Source organism: Athene cunicularia, assembly GCF_003259725.1.
Source record: "Athene cunicularia isolate RWA chromosome 14 unlocalized genomic scaffold, athCun1 chr14_part1, whole genome shotgun sequence".
NCBI lineage: Eukaryota > Metazoa > Chordata > Aves > Strigiformes > Strigidae > Athene > Athene cunicularia.
In genome coordinates, this window is record NW_020799118.1 from 8,771,332 (window position 1) to 8,790,623 (window position 19,292).

General features: G+C 42.9%; 1 protein-coding gene across 1 annotated transcript in view; it reads left to right on the plus strand.

The window, feature by feature from the left end:
- Positions 1-174: 174 nt before the first annotated feature.
- The window catches only part of FAM20C (FAM20C, golgi associated secretory pathway kinase), a 58,273-nt gene continuing 39,155 nt past the window's right edge, over positions 175-19,292 (plus strand). Inside the window, exons 1-2 of the mRNA XM_026858708.1 lie at positions 175-1,860; positions 10,966-11,044. Of these exons, the coding sequence (XP_026714509.1) occupies positions 1,452-1,860; positions 10,966-11,044 (488 nt within the window). The 5' untranslated portion in view covers positions 175-1,451. The remainder of the gene's footprint in view (positions 1,861-10,965; positions 11,045-19,292) is intronic.

Sequence of the window (19,292 nt, forward strand, 5' to 3'; positions counted from 1 at the left end):
GGCGCTGCCCGGGGCGGCTGCCGCCTTCCGCCGGCGGCGGGGGCTTTCCCCCGCGCCCGCAGCAGAACGGATGGAACGGCCGGTTTGGAGAGGCGGGGGGTGAAGCGGAGCGGGTCACCGGGAAGATAGCAATCCTGCACAGCCTTGACCCGTGGTGTTCCAACAACAGCCATGAAATACAGAATAAACACAGGAGCAGATGGCTGCAGCACTGGGGCCGGGGGGCCGGGCGCCCCGGTGTCCCGTCTCCAGCTGTAGCCAGAGGCAGATGCTACCAGGAAAGCAGCGCAGGGAGCGGGAGCGCACACTGAGCCTCCCTCGCCGGTACCTTCCTGGCCTCCCACTCAGAGGCGCAGGGGCTAAGCAGTGAGACCAGGCAGTGAGTAATACATTAACTTTTCTCAAAAGCAGGGTGTAGTATCACAAAGGCATTCATGCTAGCAGCTATTTCAGCCTTCGGGGTCTGATCTGTGCTAGGTTTTTCATCCTCAATTAATTCCGAGTGTCCTAGCACCTCTGCTGCTCTTCAGCCTTCAAAGCAGTTAGTTGCCTCTGTGAATCGTATGCCCTGTTGGCTTGTAAGAAATGCTGAGAAATTTCAATGACTGAAAAATCAAAAGGCTTGTCTAATACAACAGCACCCTCTTCCAAACACACTGACATTGTAATGTTTAAACAGCTGCATTGTACCGTGCAAAAGCTCTGTCAAGCCACGGAGCAGCCAGCATGATCTAAACCTTTAGAAAGAGAGGATAAATATTTCTGATTTCCGCCCCATGAGCATGTGAATTGTCCAGGCCCTTTCTATCTAATAATCAAAACTGACTGTGAAGTGAAAGAACCTGAAAAAGTTCTGGTTTCTCTGAGAAGGAAAAAAAGAAAAGAGTCACAAATGTATGAACATCTGGAGATGACTGAAAACACAGAGGACTTCTGGATCGAAGATACGTGATAGTGTATTCAGTAGGTGAAGAGTGAAATTATCATTGATGTCCACAATGCAGCTGCCTGTTGTACATATTTTCTTTAGTGGCTGAAGCCAAAGTTCACAGAACTAACATAAGATTTAGGAGTTAAAAGTCATTTTAACAATTCTTTTCTGTAATAGTATCCTACTGCTAGGAAAGAGGCAAAACCATCCAGAGTTAATCTTTAGCAAGCAGTTCAGAGTGATCCAGTTTCTTCTCATTCTCTCCATTTAAAAAAGAGAGAAGAGAGAGTGGGAGCATTTTGTACAACAGGTCAGGTTACTGCTGCGCTCTCAGTTTCCAGACCCAGGTCCTCGTTAAATAAAGGTTCAGGATGATGCTGTTGTTTGGGTCAAACTTGTAAAAGATGTGTGCAACATAATACAACCCAAACACAATATAAAACTTGCAGCTCTGTGTTTCTGCTATATAAGGGCCTCTGCTAGTGCTCAGTGATGTCACTGAGTTTTGCTCCTGACTTCCATGGACTTTAAATCAGGCATGATAAGTGGAGGTGAAAACCCATCTCCCCCTTGGCCTGGGGGGTGTGCAGCTGGCACCGGGACAAACCTGGGACTGCTCCCACCTCTGAAGTGCTTTGCCTTTCCAAGTTGTTGCGTTTTGAAACCCTGTTTCTTGATGCCTGTTACAAACTGTAACATGATTTCTTTCTCCTCATTTGTGGGTTTTTGTTGTGTTGTTCTTTTTTTTGGTGGTAGGCAAAATGAAGATAATGAAGAATTTTTGCCAACTGGAGAAACCTCCATAGACTCCTACCCAAACTGGTTAAAATTCCACATTGGCATTAATCGGTACGAGTTGTATTCCAGACATAATCCTGCAATTGAGGCTTTACTACAAGACCTGGTCTCCCAAAAGATAACCAGTGTTGGTATGTTCAGATATATATATTTTTTCTTTATTTGCTCATTGTTCAGGATCTCATTGCTGTTTAAATATTAATCTTTTGCATGGCTTCTCTCTGGTGTGCCTACAACATTGCTTCCCGACTTCTGCGCTTGTTTTGCCTGTTAAACGTAAAGAGATACTGCCAGCTCTGTATTACCTGAATAATTGCAAAATCTGCCAGCAAGGCAAACCCCATTCATTTTGGAGATCTTTTAGTCACTATCAGGCTGGAAAGTGCCCTATTTGGTTATTTTAAATAAATATGATAATTTTAAAAAGGATGGCAAAAACCAGGTAGCATCTTCCACGAGTTAGATTTGGATTATTAGCTGATTATTATTTAAAAGGCTGTGCCTGGCACCGCTTGTCTTCCCGAGGAAGGCGGCTGACCTGCAGCCCTGCAGCGATGGCTGCGGGAGCATCCGACGCTGCGGGGCTCTGCGGCTCGGCAGAGCTGCAGCTTCCCTGGGCATTGCACAGGGAGCTCTAGGCAAGCCAGCCTCCCGCTGAGCAGAGTTCAGCTCTGTTTATTCTGCTTGTAAATCCACGGTGGGGATGTGCCCATGTCAACCTTTGGCTCTGGTTAAACAAGGTGACGCAGTTTGGGGCTTTTCTCTAGGGCTGTTTAATGACAACGTTTGTCTCCTTGAATTTAGCTGTGTTGCTGCACAGGGAAAAAAAACCCACAACCCCAAACGAAAGCCCTGGGATACTAAACAAATGCACACCCCGTGGTTTGCAGAGGTAGAGAGCTGCAGCACAGCCAGCGGTTTCCGTTGGCCGTGCAGAAAATGAAGTTACTTGCGCTGACCACAAAGTTGTTAAGTCCGTTTCAGAGGGATGAAATAGCAGGAGCTCTGTAAAAGTGCTGATGGTGTGTTGGCACCATGGGATGAGGTCAGCAGGTCTTTAACCCTGCAAGGCAAAAATTCCCCTGGCTTCAGCAGGAAATGGCCTGGGCGAGAATAGCACGAGCAGCCCTAAGCTTTACATTTTCCATCGTGTGAATCACAGTGGCTGCTCAGCCAGGAGTAAGGGAGGTCCTCGGTCATCAACATGGGCTGATTTAGCTGACCCGAATGGCGTAGGTGTAAAATTCAGGATGCCACAGGAGAGCTTCACCTCTGTGAACTGAGCTGCCCGGTGGCTGTACTCAGCACACAGCTCTGCTCTGAGCTCTGCTGGGGCAGGGTTTTGAACAAAGCAGCTTTTGGTACCCAGGTGCCATCCCTGTTGGGTTCAAGGGTTCGGTGGTCACCTAGCTCATGAAAGATGACAAACACAGACTTGTTTATTAACCTGTAATGGGTTTTCTGTCCTCAAAACTCTGGATCGGAGTGATTCATTGAGGAGCTCAGGTTTGACAATTAAGCCATGTATTTTGCCTTCTCTAGCTCAGATGTGACACTGCAGGTCACAGCAGACACTGCCCGGGCTCCTCCAGCCTGTGCTGGAGGGTGACAAGGGCACTGTACAGACATGGCCTGGGTGATTTTCTCCTTGCCACAGCCCTCACCTTTCCTGACCCCTCCTCTCCATACCAACCAATTTCTGGAATATTAGTGGCACGTGCGAATGGGGATTGAGGCAGCACTTTATAACACGTGTTTATGTTGCTTTTTTTGAACTCATCCATCAAGGAGAAAAAGATGCAGTCTGTGCCCTTGCCTGTCCCCCACAGAGAGCAGCAGTGCCCCAGGCAGTGACCGGGCTGTCCCTAGCTCTGTAGAGGTGATGCTTAACCAAACCATCCCCTGGTTCATCTACTGAGGTTTACACAAAACTCATTGGCCATAGTGGTGTTTTGTACTGCATGGCTGCTAAGTGTATCGATCTCTGTTTACCTCTTCAACACTGTAGAGCTCAAGCCACATTGTCTATGCAGGAAGAGAACAGTGTTTGCAGCAAACTTGGCAGCATTTGAGCCATGAAATCTGTCACTTCTGCAGAGCAAAGGGATGGTTAAGGTTGATGTAGGGATGTAGCAACTGGTGGGAGAAAAAGGGCAGTAGGAATGAGAAATAGTAGTTTAGTACTCACTCTTCACTTGATCTTCTGGGCTTGATCTTCACTTGTGCTTCTGGGCATGTTGCTTAACCTCTATGCTTCAGTGACCCTAGCACCAAAATGGTTATAATAAAAAATAGGAGTGAAATCCTGACCCTGGTGACATAAGTGGAAGTTTGGCCTTATACTTCCCTGGGGCCATGATTTCATCGAATATGTCATATAGATGTGTCATGAGGTTTCCATTAATTATGATTCTGATAGAGCTTTTAGATCGACGGGAGGAAAGGCCCATAGGACCACAGAGGAAGATTTATGATTGTTATTAGCAATTTTCTATGCGATTGTCTCTCTGTTTATGTTTGAACAAGGCTCTTCAGAGCATGATAGGGCTTCTTACGCCCCTAACAAGAACACAGAGCCATGGTTTATATCCATGATTCTGTATAATTCCCATAAACGAAAACATGAGGTACATTTGGTATTGGCATTGGTCACTGTGGGAACTGACAGGGAATGATTCCTATATGTAAATCCCAGTCTAGAATCAAGCATATGGAAATGCAAGGGGACTTCTGCCAATGTAGAGGTGCCATGATCTGAATTTTGCTGGTAACATCCACTGCCTGCCCCTGTGGGGATTCAGGAGCTTTGTCAGGTTGAAAGCAAAAAAGAGCATATTGTTAATATACTTTTTAAAATTATTATTACGCACTGCAGCATCTCTATTTTATTGGAGTGTTTAAAAATATATGTTTTAAAATAATACTTGCCAGTTTTCAGCTTTACTGCAGAGCAGCAGCAGGAATTCAAAAGCATGTAAGCTGATTAATAAAGAGTAATATATTTGACCAAAGGACATTTATAGGGCTGTTACATTCTTTTGTATATTCCTGCATACCTTCTAATTTGTCTGGGTTTTTTTCCTTATGGTCAATTTTTGTTGTTTTGCTTTTTATTTTATTTTTTTAAGGCAGCTGCAAAGATGCCAGGTTAGAAATATAAAATAAACGGAAACCTTCACAATGCCCAATGTTCAGGCTTCTTTCTGCAAGCAGGACAATTAAATACGCAGGCTTACACGCATTAGATGAAATGGGATATTGCTTTATCCAGTTTCTTCCAAGTGTTCTGATTTGCTTTGGCTCTAATAGAATTAGGTGATTTGCTGTGCGGATTCTTGATACCTACAGTAATTAGATCCAAACTGCAGCTAAACAGCTTCCTTAGCCACATCGTAATTTCTCTGCTCAGCCTGCATTATTTATGGAGGACAGTGGTGACCAGATTGATCCCCTGCCATCTATCAGAACTGCTCACACGACTCTGTAATGTGCAGTGTTATTTTAAAATGAAAACGGTGACAGAAGCAATTCCCAGGAGCAGGGAGCACCAAGGTGACATTTTCTTGATGTTAAAGTTTAAATGGAACAAATCCATGGATGGGAAGGAGCATCACATTCAGTTCCCACAGTGACACCTAGAGCTGGCCTTGAAAAGAACGGGGTTACCCAGAGCTTTCAAGCTGAGGATGTATTTTGTGCTCTGCATCAATATATGTATTTCCTATTCGTTTTGTTCAGCATAAAGGAATAGCTCTTAATTTGATTTAATTCACTGAAAATTTCCTCTTGCCATAAATAGGAGCCTAGAGAGAATTGTTTTTCCACTGAGCACTGAAACCCAGTTTTCAGAAGCAGCACATGCACAAGCAATTGCACATTTCCTTTGCCTTTCATAACTGTTTATTGCATGCATAAATAACCGTAGTTAGCTATTTTCTTGCATATTTACAAGATGTCTGTGCATAATTGTGGCAGCACTGTCAGCAGTTTAACAACAAATATGGCCTCGTGCATTCTAGAGCCAGTGGGGTCTTGCTCTTGCTTGTCCTGCTGTCCAGAGGTTCTGTGCTGTGGGATTGCCTGTGAGCAGAATAGGATTTTGTAATTCCTATGTTTAGTTGGGGTTTATGTTTTTAGTCTTTAAATTCTCTGATTGGAAAGGTTTGGAAACATTACCTGACTGAGTTAATTTCTGAACCTGCAATGCCTTCAGTTTGTACAGGCAGTAATTAGAAAGCAAGCATGCAAGATTACTCACACAGTGAATAAATGCTGCAATTAACTAAGGTGGACTCTACTTCAAGTCAGGAAAAAAAAAAAAAAAAAAGAAAAAGGCAAGACGGTGAATATTGAACATAAATTCTGGCGCTAAAGGAAATTATAAAAATCTCATCCAAAGGAAGGGGAAAAGTGCTGTTGAGAACACATGAAAAACATAATGAAATGTAGCACCATTGATTTACTGTATAAGAAAACAATGAATCTGCCAAGAGTCAACAGATTGATTTAATGTACAGTTCCAGATGAAAGGAGGGGACTTTAAATGTACAACAAAGCCTCTGAATGATTTCACAGATCTCTTTCCCTCCAGAAGTCTTTTACTCTCTTGACTAAACCAAGAAAGGCCTTTAAAAACAAGTTAGTAGAATTTCTCGAACAAGAACAAATTAAGAGATGATGAGGGCTTGAATTTGTTTTGAAATATGTTCTTTACAGCTTGTACAGGGCCATGTCTCTAGCCTGGGGCAGAGTATTACTTGTTAAAGCAAATCAACACACTTATGTTAGATTTAAGCTTGATCTATAAATAGGCACCCAAAATGGATCTGAACATCCTCCGTTTCAGATGTTTACTGCATCCCAGGCCTTGACTGGATCTCACTTCTCGGGCATTAGCATTGCACAATTAAATACATTTTAAAATGTTTGTTGGATTCTGAACCAAAAGCCAGGTTTGGAGGTCCTGCTGGGACTCATTCTCCATCAGATGACCGTATGGTCTAGACAAGCCAGTAGGATGAGGGCTATCATGCATCAAAACAGTGGAGCTGGAAAGCCAGACCAATTCAAATTCCAAATCCTTTTGGGCCATATTCCTTTGGGCAACATTGTGTCTCTGTTAGGAATTAGTACCAGATGCTAGCCAGAAACCCTGTACCATACAGTTATAGAAAGATGATTGACAGATGATAGGTAGTGCATCTATTATATTGGATGGTGCCCATGGATCAGGAAGGGAATTCAGGTCTTGTGTTGGTGAGGGGACAAGGCAGGGAAGTAGCAGACATGGCATGTGGCCATGACAACAGGCTCATAGAGGTAAATGGAGTAGAGATTTCTGGAGGCTTGATCCAAAGTCTATCAGAAAAAACAGAAGGAATCCCACCCATTTCACAAGTCTTTGGACAATATTCTAATCCCACATACACTCAAGCAAAAAGATATCTCAGGGAATTACACTCAAGAAAGAGATATCTCAGGGAATTTTTTGCAAAGTCTCCTAAAGTAGGAAGATTTTTGATCACAGCCAAAAGCCTGGGTTAACAGGAAGGGTTAATGCTGCTTTCCATTTCCTTCTATTTTGGGGGAGAGAAGAGAGGCTTTGAGTTGTTGAAAGATAAAAAGTAATGATGGTGTTGGGATTTGTTTTTAACACTGTGCCAGTACATCCAGGAGCTGTATGAGACTTGATTTGAGGTACCTGCTGAGAGCTAGTGGTATTATAAAGTCTTTTAGAGCTGTTCATGACCTGTGATGTTACAGTATATTCAGAAACCTTAAAAAAATAAGTGAATTCAGAGTGTGACTAGTGGTTCCCTTGGAGTCAGTATAGCCTTATGTTGCAAGGCTGCCTTAAAAATACCTAAGGCTGCTGATCATAGACATGACAGATTGCAATGGTGTAGCATCCTCTGATTTCTTGGAAAATTGTATATGCTGCTTCTGGGTATTATAAATTCTTCAGAAATGTTCGTATGAGCAGTAGGTGAAAGCACAAGAACATGTCCAGATGAGCAAACAGTGTTTGTTTCAGATAAGTTCCTGGAAGATGACAGGGCTCCCACTCTTTGGCCATAATGGCCAGAGGGACATGTTTAACTGAGGTCTGAGCAGGAAAGGGAGTTCCTGAAGGAATATAGCTCAGAAAATAATAGGGAAGCCAGTACACAGATGTAACGCTAAATTAGGACAAGGGAAGTAATCTGACCTAGAGGTCTGAGTGAACCATCTCCAATGAGATCTGCTCTTTTCTGGCATTGCCACCCCCAAAATTTGTGCACCCTGGACTGTTCCCAAATCTGCTAAATTTAGAGGTGCATGAAGGGTCTTGCTGAGTTCAAAAGGGCAGTCTAAGGTCAGGTGTCTCCCTCTCTGCAGGGATTGCAATGATAGACTCTAGCTAGTCTGGACTTGAAGGGTGGCTTTGCATCACCTCCAGCCTGGCCACCACATCTGCATCACTGAACAAGCAGCCGAAGTGGGAATATGCTAGTCCAGATGATGTGGGGGGAAGCCAACATGGATCTCTGGCACGGTTTGTTGTCCATGATGCATGTGGCTTCCAGCATGCCCTGCTGTAAGGCACAATGGGACACCATTCCCACCAATGTCACCCTCTGTTTTGGGGAGATCCAAAGTTTACTCCTAGCAGCAGTGGAGGGACAACATGCCAGCAAAACTTGTGTTTGGTTGAGGCTACTATTGTAACCAATTAAGGCAATACAATAAGATGGATCTAAAAAGACCAAGGGGATGCTTTTGTCTTACTTCAGCTCAATTCCTTCTGACAGGAATCCAGGCCTTTGTTTCTCATGGAAGAATTATTATGAATTGTTAATCTTCTTCATACATTTCCCTGCATGGTGATGACACACTTGTTGGGTTCAGCTGCTAACAAAATCATTATCTGTCAAGTGGCTTCAATTTGCTGAGAAACCAGTCTTAGTGTATCTGAAACTTTGTGCTTAGAAAAGGGCATGCTGGAACATCTTTTTTTCTTCTTCACTGCATTGCTGTTATTTCCCAGATTCTTGGCTTCCCAGCCATACCTCAAAAGAGGATCTATCCATTGCTTTTCTCTGGTGGACTTACAGGATCTTTGGTATATTTTGGACATACATGTCTCACAGAGGAGAGGGAGCCAATATCTAAGCCCTAATCTCCTCAGAATTGAATGAAGAAGTATAAATTACATCAGTTTGGGAGAAGAAACATTTGGTCTTCATTTGGTGTGAGCAGTCTGCAAGCAGCTGTGTTGAGGCCAGTGGGCTGGGAAGTTGTGTCCGACAAACAGAAGGCATTTCTGTCCTTTGGCACTGAGGTTGATATTAGTGACCTATATGGAGACAGCCCACTCAAATAGGGGTGCAAATACAGGTTGTGCCTTAATGAGCTGTGCAAATCCTGAGCCTTCAGCAGCGGCTGGGCAGGGAAGGTGGTGGGAACTGGTCCTGGGCATGGCCGTCTTTCCTACGGACATGGGGCAAAGGCAGCTCCAGCTGCCTGTTTGCTGTCCAGGATAACCAGGAGTGTTTCCAGAGTGCATAGCTGGGCTCTAATGGTCCTAGGGCAGCAGAGGTAGGTGTTTGGTCAGAGGGTTGCTGCTTCTCATTGCCCTCAGGCTCCAGGCTGGGTATGAAAAGGCTTACTGCTCCTTCTTCCCTCAGGCGCAGATCAACTGACCTGTTCTGCACAAGAGAGGGAGTTTAATATGTGAAAGCCATGTGCTTCTGCTTTACCTGTTCAGTGCAAATTATTTAATGCCCTTTAATTTCTTATTATTTATTTGTTCCGTTGGGATAAACTGGAAATGCAAGAGAAGGCTGAGGTCATCAAAACAGCAAGGCAGGAGGGATTTTATTCTTGGAGAAGTATAATTACACTGACCAGATTTGCATAGCACTTTGTTGCAAAAATATAGATTACAAGTGCTGAAAGAGAGCTGGTGACCTATCAGCAATATGTCACAGAGATGAATAATTAAAGGGATGTGCAGCTAATGGCATTGGTTAGAGAAAAAACATGTACAAGCTATATAGATGGAACAAGGGCAGCTCTAAGCCAAAATTTACAGATCAAGGTAACCTGACATTTATGTAGTTCTTCAGTTGACATGGGTTTTGTCACAACTGTAAAGAAAGGGATTGATTATCTGGTCATTTGTAGGAAGCATTTTTAAAGGGCTGACTCATCCACACAGACTACTGCCATGGCCTGCCTCTCCTAACACAGAAGTGAGTTAAGGAGTCAGGGTGTGGGTCATTTCATTTATTCAGAGCAGTTTTGATTGAGATGGTAAAAAAGCAGCTGGTTTGCCAAAGTATATATTTATCTTTTTAAGTAGCCTTATCATCAAGTAAAATGCATTTTTATGAATTCTTATATATAAAAAAAAATTGCTCTGACTTTAGAAACACTATAATCTGGCTGTTAACATGATATTGTTCAAATTGCTCAGACTGGTATGAATAAATGTCGGTGTTAAATTTCCATTAGCTCTCAGCTTGGAAGTGAGCACATCTAATGTTTGAGCAAAGATGGCCCTCGGTGTGCAGTGTGGACCATAGTCCTTGCTGTCTCCACGTGCCCTCCCTACCCTCCCAGCAGAGCCAGCGACCGGCCCTGCACAGCTCTCCTCTCCTGTACAAACTACCTTGGGATCCCTTGAAGTTAATGGATGGGCTTGGATACATATCCATTGTGCATAGAGGAGATGGATTTGCATATCTCTACTGCCCAGCAGCAATTATTAGAATTGCAGCAGAGATCAGACATTGCTATAGTTTCTTCTCATAGTTTTATTAAGATGTCTACTGTGCATTGGACTGTAACATCCCAACTGCAGCTGTCTTTGAAAGCATCCCATCTCCTTTCCCAGTGTGTGTCCCTTGTTAAAAGGAACTCCAAAAGTGATGGAGATTCCATCGTGACTCCACTGAAGATGGAGAAAACCAGACTGCAATGGTCTGTTCAGTTAGAGTACTTATGGAGCCCATAGTGGCCAATTGAAGAAGACCAAAGACGTGTCAGGGAGTACAATCCATTTATAGTCCCGGTCGGCAGTTCAAAGCCCTCCCCTGAATAACCTGTTTTCCGGTTAGGATCACCCTACTTGGTGCTCAGATACTGCAGTGCTGAATCTAATATAGAGCAAAACATAGGATTTTGTTTAAAGGAAGCTGAATGTAAGTAGATCCACATTGTAGGATTTTAAAGCGGTTTTGTTTTTCCCACAGCGATGAAATCAGGAGGCACCCAGCTGAAGCTGATCATGACGTTCCAGAACTATGGACAAGCGTTGTTCAAACCAATGAAGTAAGTAAAAAACAGTCTCTGTTGTAAAGTGAAATTGTAGTGGATTATCCTGTTGCTATTTTCTAAGCCATTAAAAGTTTCCTGTAATATCTCTCAAGGTTAATGTGACTGGTTCCCTAGGCTTGCTGCTGAATGTAGAGCTTCAGGGTCTGTTGAGACCTTGCCCCGGTAGACTGGTCTTTGAAGAGATGCTGAGGAGGCTTCAGATACATTACAGTCTTCTCGGGAATGTTTTTCACTCTGATCTCTGTGAAATCTCCCATCATAAATACAGGATGTCTTCAGCATTTCTTGCTTATGTAAACTTACTCTGCAGGTCTGAGCTTTATCTAGAGTCAGTGCTTCTCTGGAATATGGCCAGACAAGAGAGATGGTTCAGAACAGCTTTGGAAAGAGCTAAATAGTATTTGTCTGATAAATTATAATTTAATCTGTTGATTTATTGTTGTTTGTATTTAAAGGGTTGTATTAGTCATTTGGCCGTGGCTATGCTGACTCTGTGAAAACGAGTTTATCTGAGTGGTACTGCAAGGTAATGAATCTAGAGAGAGAGGGAAGGACTAGGATGATGCAGCCTTGATTTGTGCCTGCCCAGATCCCATTGAGATGAGGGAAGTTATTCAGATACAAAGCAGATGTAAATGAGTTCTGAATCCTGACTTGTATGTTTGTGTTGGAATAAGGAAAATGACTCTGCTTACTGTAGAGGGTTTAGGAAAGACACTTGGCGCTGTGAAATGTTTAATGAAGCTACTCAGTATCTGTGTCAAGGGTACTACTAGAATAATAAATTCATTTCCCTCTTTTGTTCCCACTGTAGGGAAGTTCAGTTAATTTCCTCTAAGATGGTCCATAAAAGACTAAAGTAACCGAGAACGAGTGGTTTGGAATATGTCTTGGCATTGTGTTACAGCTGTAGCGGGGAGCACAGCTCAGGGGGTGGGAGACTGCAAAACTCCCAGTTTCACTATAGATTTTGCTATAGACAGACCTCAGACAAGTACAGATTTGACTTGATCATATCTGACTTCCAGAAAGGCCAAATAATTGGTCCCACTTTCCTTCAACCCAAGTTTGAGCAGGAACCCTCCTTATGTGCGTTTGTCCTGGGAATCACAAGGAAATCCTATGAACTTCTGGGCAGCACAAGGAATTTTTGCAAAGACCAGATACCTCTGTGTTATTTCCCAAATTGCACACAAATTTCTCGGTGTTTCTAGTGGATCACTGATTGCCTGGGAGAGGTCAGAGGAAGCACAGATATAATACTGACAAGTCGGAGGGAAGGCGGTATCAGAGAGCAGCTACTCCAATATCTTCCCTTCCTCTCTCTGCCCTCTCCCCGAATGCTCAGATCATCAGTGCATGAGTCCATCCCCTATACCTGCAAGTTTGATGCATACAGACACAATTCTTAATTGTGTCTCGTCCCACACGTGAAATCAAGAACCAGGCAGGTTTGAGCAGCCTTGAAGCATTTGGCAGAATCATGGTTGCACATAGTGTGTGATTTGTTTCTTCTCCATTTGCTCAGATGCAGATAATCTCAATCTTTATCATTGGTATGACATTGTAATTCTGGGAATGCTAATGAGGTCAAATCAAAAGTTTACAGTTTCTCCTGTACTGTACACAGCCTCAGCAAGATGATGGATGACAATAGAGGTATAGCCACGCTCCTGTGTAGAAGCAATTACTACCATCCACTAAAACAATAACGGAAAATGATGATGTCTTAAGCATTCCCTTTGCTTGATTTGAAGGGCAGCAACACCCTACTTTCTCACTGCTCTTTACACACACCACTGGAAAAAGCAGCATTAGAGCATTCAGCAGCTGTGTTCCCAGGCACCACACCTTACAGTAGCAATGCCGCTGCGTTTGTGCTGAGCATCACTGAACACATTAGTGATTTTGAATAAGGATATTTGCAAGCATTCATCTTCATTCTGATAACAGTGAACAGGGCGCCAGATGCTCAGCTAGTGTAAATCTTCCTAGCTCCTTTGGCATCTGGTCTCATTGGCCTCTTTCACCAGCTTATGGACTGTTGTTGATGGAGTTCTTGGAGAGGTTTGCAGCAGCATTTCTTTATACAGACATAAGCAGCTCAGAACTACCAAAAAAAAAAAAAAAAAAAGCTTTAAAGATATAAGACTTCTTGTTGTAGCACCTTCTTCAGGCCTTAGACACCCTCTAGGCTGTTTGTGGTACTCCCTCCTTTCTGTAGGGTACCCTTCTGATCCAGGCTTCACAAAGCTGCATGTGCCTTCCCGATGTAGGAGCTATAAGGAGCTCACAGATCAGGGCCAAATATCTCTGGTCATCAAGACTTGGAGGCATAAAGGATGTTTTTTCGAAGTAGTTAATTTGAGGACCATAAAATATCATCTTGTAGGCTGGTTCTGAGATGAGCTCATTGAAAGAAGCCCTTGGTGGATAGGACATCTCCACATGGTGCATCCTACGTGTTTCAGTTGTTATGTGTTATCAGTTCCATTGTTTTTCAAAGCAGCAGAAATACGCTTTTCTTTCTCCTGAGTTGAGAAGCCTCTTCATACAAGCAGCCTTCTTCATGAACCTCAGGTAACACAGCAATTAAATAGTAGTGAGTGTCCAGTTGCAAATGAAATTTGGGGCCTCAGTTTATTTCTTAGTGATGGAGGGGGCAATATGAGTTGAATCTGTATGTTAAACTGAACTGAGCCACTGTTTTTTAGAGAATAGAGTTGACACTGGTAGGATTGCAAACCTGATCCCAAGGAAGATTGATAATCTGGACTTTTCCAGCCTGTTTGGGATCTGTAGTACTGAAAGCTGAATGGTGCGAGGTACACAGAGGGTAATATGTAGACATGAGGCCAGTCGCTGCCTGGATTTGATTAATTTGAACTACCTGAAAAGCTGGTTTTGCTATACATAGCTGTAGCCAGTATCTTCCAAACTGGATTAATACCTGTTCAAGCAGGGTTGCGGCAGGTAAGGGAGACCATGCAAACCCTTCCCTGACACAGCTGGGCATCTGCTAGCGAAAGGGTGGGTCTCCAGACCTTTGGCAGTGACTTCTGCAGGGGAGTCACAGCAAAATGTACTCCCTGGCAAACTGCTTGAAATTCTGCAGAACTCATCTGACTTCCTCTGCCCTTTCCCAGCCTCCCAGTTCCATGATGAATATATCCAGGGAGCAAGCCAGCTCCAGAAAGGCCCAGGCAGGATTTGAAATTGAGAAACCAGAATCTGCCTTTGGCACCTTTTGAGCTCAGCATTTGACATTAACTGACAACTCTTCATCTGGTCATCGATTCAAGGTAGTGGAGCAAACGGGAGAAGGGAAGCTTAACAGTCAGGGAAATGTGATAGCAGTAAATAAAGCCTGATCAGCTGCAATTATTTTATTTATTTGTGGCTCTGCTTCTTCATTTCTGAAATAATTGCCCATAAAGAATTGCAGAGAAAGCCAAATCTATTTATAAATCCTATGGCCTGGTATAGATTCCTTTGCTAATTCCAAATGCATCATAGAAAAAGCGAGTATTTGCTAAAACTCCAGGGAAGATTTAATGTATTTGCAATGTATCTTACAGTTAATGTGTAGTTTTATTTAGCTCATAACAGTTCAATCATACAAAATTATTACCATATGGGACAGGAAAAAAATAGCAGCCTCCCCTTCTCCCATGATTAGTGTGTCTAACCATACTAGTATTGTACAGCATAATAAAATTTATTTATGTGATCGCTGATATCTGCAGCTGCAGCTTTCTGTATGACTTATCAGGTAGGGATGGTGTAGAGCCATAAATTTAAAAGGTTTTTGGCTTATTTGTCCAAAAGGAACATGCACTTTATAGTTTTATTTGGTTTTCCTTTGTTTCTGCTAGCTGATGGAGTTAAATAGCTGGCTCAGCAACAAAACCAACACACTATTTTTTTTCCTCCCAAGGCTCTGTTCGTGAAGGGTGAGATTCTGTTCCAGCAGAGCCAGTGTTAGATTCCTATTACATATGCTGGTGCCAGGATTTTGAGAGAGGCTTTTACAGTTCCTTATGGAAAAGTCGAATTGGATCTAATAGAAAATGATACCTTATTATTGTAGTTGTGAGAAAAGTGTCCTGTGGTATGTGTTTAAGAATGACATCTCTCATTCCCAGTTTTGTAGACTGCTTTGTAGAAATGTGTAGAAAGGGTATTCATTATAAAATCTTTGAGGTTTCTTTGTTCCATTCAAAGAAATACTACTGTATCTAGTGCACTCTGGACTGAAACAGATAAAAGCCAGTTCTATTCCAACCTTAGCATTTGCTTGATATTTTTAACATCTTTTTTCTTTTCTTCTGTTTTTACAAGTCACAGTACAGGATTGGTAAGAGCCACATGGCTGTTTCATTCAGTAGCTGAAGTTCACAGTTAAAGTCTTTGATAAAGTAGAACCAATTAGCATCGGGGTGATATCAGGCCAGAAGAGACTTTTGGGGTCACGAAACCCAGTCTCCTTGAATCACAGGTGATCATCTTGTGAAATCCCATTCATTAACTGATCAAACACTGGTGACCATGTTGTTTGTAACTTTTGCCCCTGCTATCCCTCCTGAGACTTGCTGCTGTAGAAATAATACTACCCCCTGGGAGCATCTCCTGGTTCCTGCAACCTTCAGAGACATGACCCATTCCAGTACCAGCCACAAAATAAGCTGGTAGTCATGGTCTAGTGCAAAGCTGGTGCTCTACAGAAACAAAACAAGCACACCCACCTTTCAGCTTCTGTAATGTTCCTATAGCATAAAGACACAGGCACTGTTATCTGGGCTGAAATTTAGCAGCAAAGGTCAAGGGGAAGATAATATTTTTGTTTTGATTGGCAAAGCACAGCTTTTTACTGGCTTTTAAATGTCGTACAGCGTTCTTTAAATTTCTCTTTGATTTCCTTTTAGGATTGCTCAACAAACAATGCATCCTTTGATAGGGATATTAAATAGGCCAAACAATCCCTGCAATACAAACAACCGTTAATTGCTTTCATTTCCTACAGTAATATGCCCTTTCTGAAGCTTTGGTGTGACTGTTGTACCTGCGAAATGCAGCCTCCAGGCCTGATTATCATATCAGTTAGACTGGTGTAATTCTTCCAAATTGGTAGCATTGCTTCCAAGTCAGAGGAGTTGAAATGATCTTCAGAATCGGGGCCACTGGAAGATTGCTTTCCCTTATTACATTGCATATCATGCTGTTTTGAGGAAATACATTTTGCAAACCTGTTGCATTTCAGCTGGCAGGCATCCAGTATAAACATACTGTTATAAGTCAACATAGCAATTAAATCAAATTGCAATGTTTTCTCTGAGCAGCTAGAGAAGTGAGATATGCATACAGTAGCTGCTATGCTAGAAGCCTTCCAGGATTAACACTTTGGCACACTGGAATGTGCTGCATGAAACTCGACTGAGCAGTTGCTGGTCAAAGTACAAACCCAGCCGCTATGTTTTGTCACTCAGATTAAGCTGTGTTACTGTTAGGGTCACTGGAGAACACTGGCTCTGCACAAGATGTGTTACTGGAGACCTAGGGTTGAATAAACTTATCAGAAAGGTTGAAGCTAGTCATCCCAAGGTTCAGTTTATGTAGGTGTGTTTTAAAACTGCAAGGAGTGCTGTGTCACTATGTCGCGAAGAAGAAATGCTTTCTTTGTTGCTGGACATAAAAATCAGTAATCAGATATTCTGTGGACCTCATCCATGCGATTTTGGCCTTTTTAAGGGAATTCAAATCCTTACCTACCAAATCCCTGCTGAAATGTTTATCTGAGTGAGACTGACAGGATGATTTGATTGTACTTACATCAGGAATAAATCTGGAGTAAACTGGATGAATTGTATCACGATTATTTAAAATATATGAGATCTGAATGTGGTCATAAATAAGGACAGTAGAGGTTGCCCTCTAGTATTTTACTTCTTTAACTTTTGGTATATCATGCATGAACTGTTTTTCTCTTTTATAACTAATTCTGTTCATCAGATCAGACTTCTTCAGTATTTCAGTGCAGATTGTGTTTTAGGACTCAGCAGTGCCTCTGGTCCAAACCTCATTTATGCAGATTGGAAAATTTGTGGTGACTTCAAGGGGAGTTGGATCAGGATTGAGGCTGACTGATGGCCCTGGACAGCAATGAAATCCAGTCTTCTGTCTGTCACTGTGCACTGCATCTCCCCTTGCCACAGCTCAGTGAGTGCTGGCTGAAATATTGATCAATCCCTTCCAACCCAGGAGAAATTTGTTCTCAAATTCTGCAAGCATGTTTATGAAATGACCCCAGAGTCAAAGTCTACAAAGTCCAGGTAGCTCAAAAGTTGTCCATTTAGATTAGGATCTGTGGGGATCTGTGACAGTAGCATTTCACCATGCTGCCAGCCAGGAAGGGGAAAACAAGCCTCTTTCCCTCTCTTTTGGCACCAGGTCTGTTGTGCTGTCCCAGGCTGAGCTGCCCAGGTTATCCCCTGGAGCCAGGCAGGATCCCCTGAGCCACAACGGGACAATATGAGTCCCAGTGGAGGGAGGGAGCAGACGCTGGGTTTCAGCCCCATCCCGCTTCCTGGCACTGGGAAGCTGCCATCCACCACTGCTGGTGAATTCCCTCCAAAATCCCTCTCCCCTGACTTCCCCACGGCATCTTCAGCTCCTGGCAGAAGACTTCACTTCGCAGCTCACAGAAACATCAGCCCTATGGTCTTTGTGACTGGGGCTTTTTGCACAAATAATTCAAGCCTTGCATTTTACTTCAACTCATTTGTTGGGGATTTTTCAGCAGATGATAATAGGATGCTCCATATCTATTTTTGTTCTTGGCTTACACAGACACAAATGGCCACAGGTACTGAATGTACCTGCCCCTTATCACTGTTTTAAGGGAGAGCTGAGTGGGTAGTCATATTTTACAGTAGTGAAGTGTCTCTGCTTGATTAGCCACCTTCTATCTAAGTGATTATAGAATCTTGCTAATTAGTCTTTGTGAACAAAGACATGCTGGTGTTTGTTTTTTCTTTAAAAACCAGTTGTTGCAGCAGATAACATTTTTTTTTTTAACCTGTTACCGCAGTGCATTAGGAAAGAAGCATCTTCAGTGTCTGATTTTAATCAAGCTACATCTTCATTTTAATTTTCTACACACCAAGAAATGCAGTCCTGTGGTTTTGTCTTTTAATCAGAGGCCCACTTTCAGTTCCTCAGTTTCTTATTTCACACATTTATACCCTGTATTGGCAGGGTGGAAAAGCAGCAAATGTTATCAAGGGAAGAGCTGGCATGAAATGCATAACCTGTATCTTACTGCTAAGGAACAGGGCTTGGCACACGGGGGACTCATTGGTGTAGTGGTGAGGTAAGATGTCCTTAGTAAATCTAAGAAAAAAAATTGTCCAAAATGTTTTCAGTGGGATGTGCAGATACTGCTACCCTGAAATATTTCACGGGAATTTGTCTCCATTTCCCTACAATTTATAATCCTTAAACTAGGCTCAAGAGACTGAAATTCCATGAGGGAAAATGATTTGTGCAAGACTTGTGTAAACCAGAGGCTGAAGCTGTTTTCTCTCTGGAGCAGCATGTACAGCTTTATCCTGGAGACAATTTGCACCGTGCTCATCTTCCCCCACCCTCTTCCCCACCTTGGAGGGAGTTATTTTTGGACGTTTTATGGAGATAAATTGGTCCCCCTCTGCCCCTGGTCCTTATCTCACACAGTGATAGCTCTGGGGATCCCCATCACTTTGGAGGGTGCACATGGGGATTTGACCACTTGCCCCGAGATTTGTTTGACGTTTGTTTGCTCTTATAACACCCAGCTTGTTAAAACCCTCAACATTTCTGCAGGTTTCTTGAGTTAGGACTGTTGGTTATTGGAAGGGACAGAAGATAAGGAGCAGTGATGAAATAGCGTGTCTAGTGCTGAGGACCCACGTCCAACTTTGCTGGAGGGCACTGGTTTGGGTGACACAGTCTGGTGGTCAGTGATGATGCGAAAGCTGGGTGACTTCTGGGAAAGACCCACAACCAAAGTAACAGTGTCTTGCAGGTCAAAACAGGAGGATTTAGGCAAAGCTCAGAAGCTTAGGAGAGAGAGCACAGCTTATGGCCAAATTACCCAAATTACGCCCTTGGCATGGTGCTGTTGGTGATTCATTGCTGTAAACAAGCAAAAAAAGTGTGTGTAAAATAGCTGTAATAGCTGCTAATAACACAGCTTTAGGACACA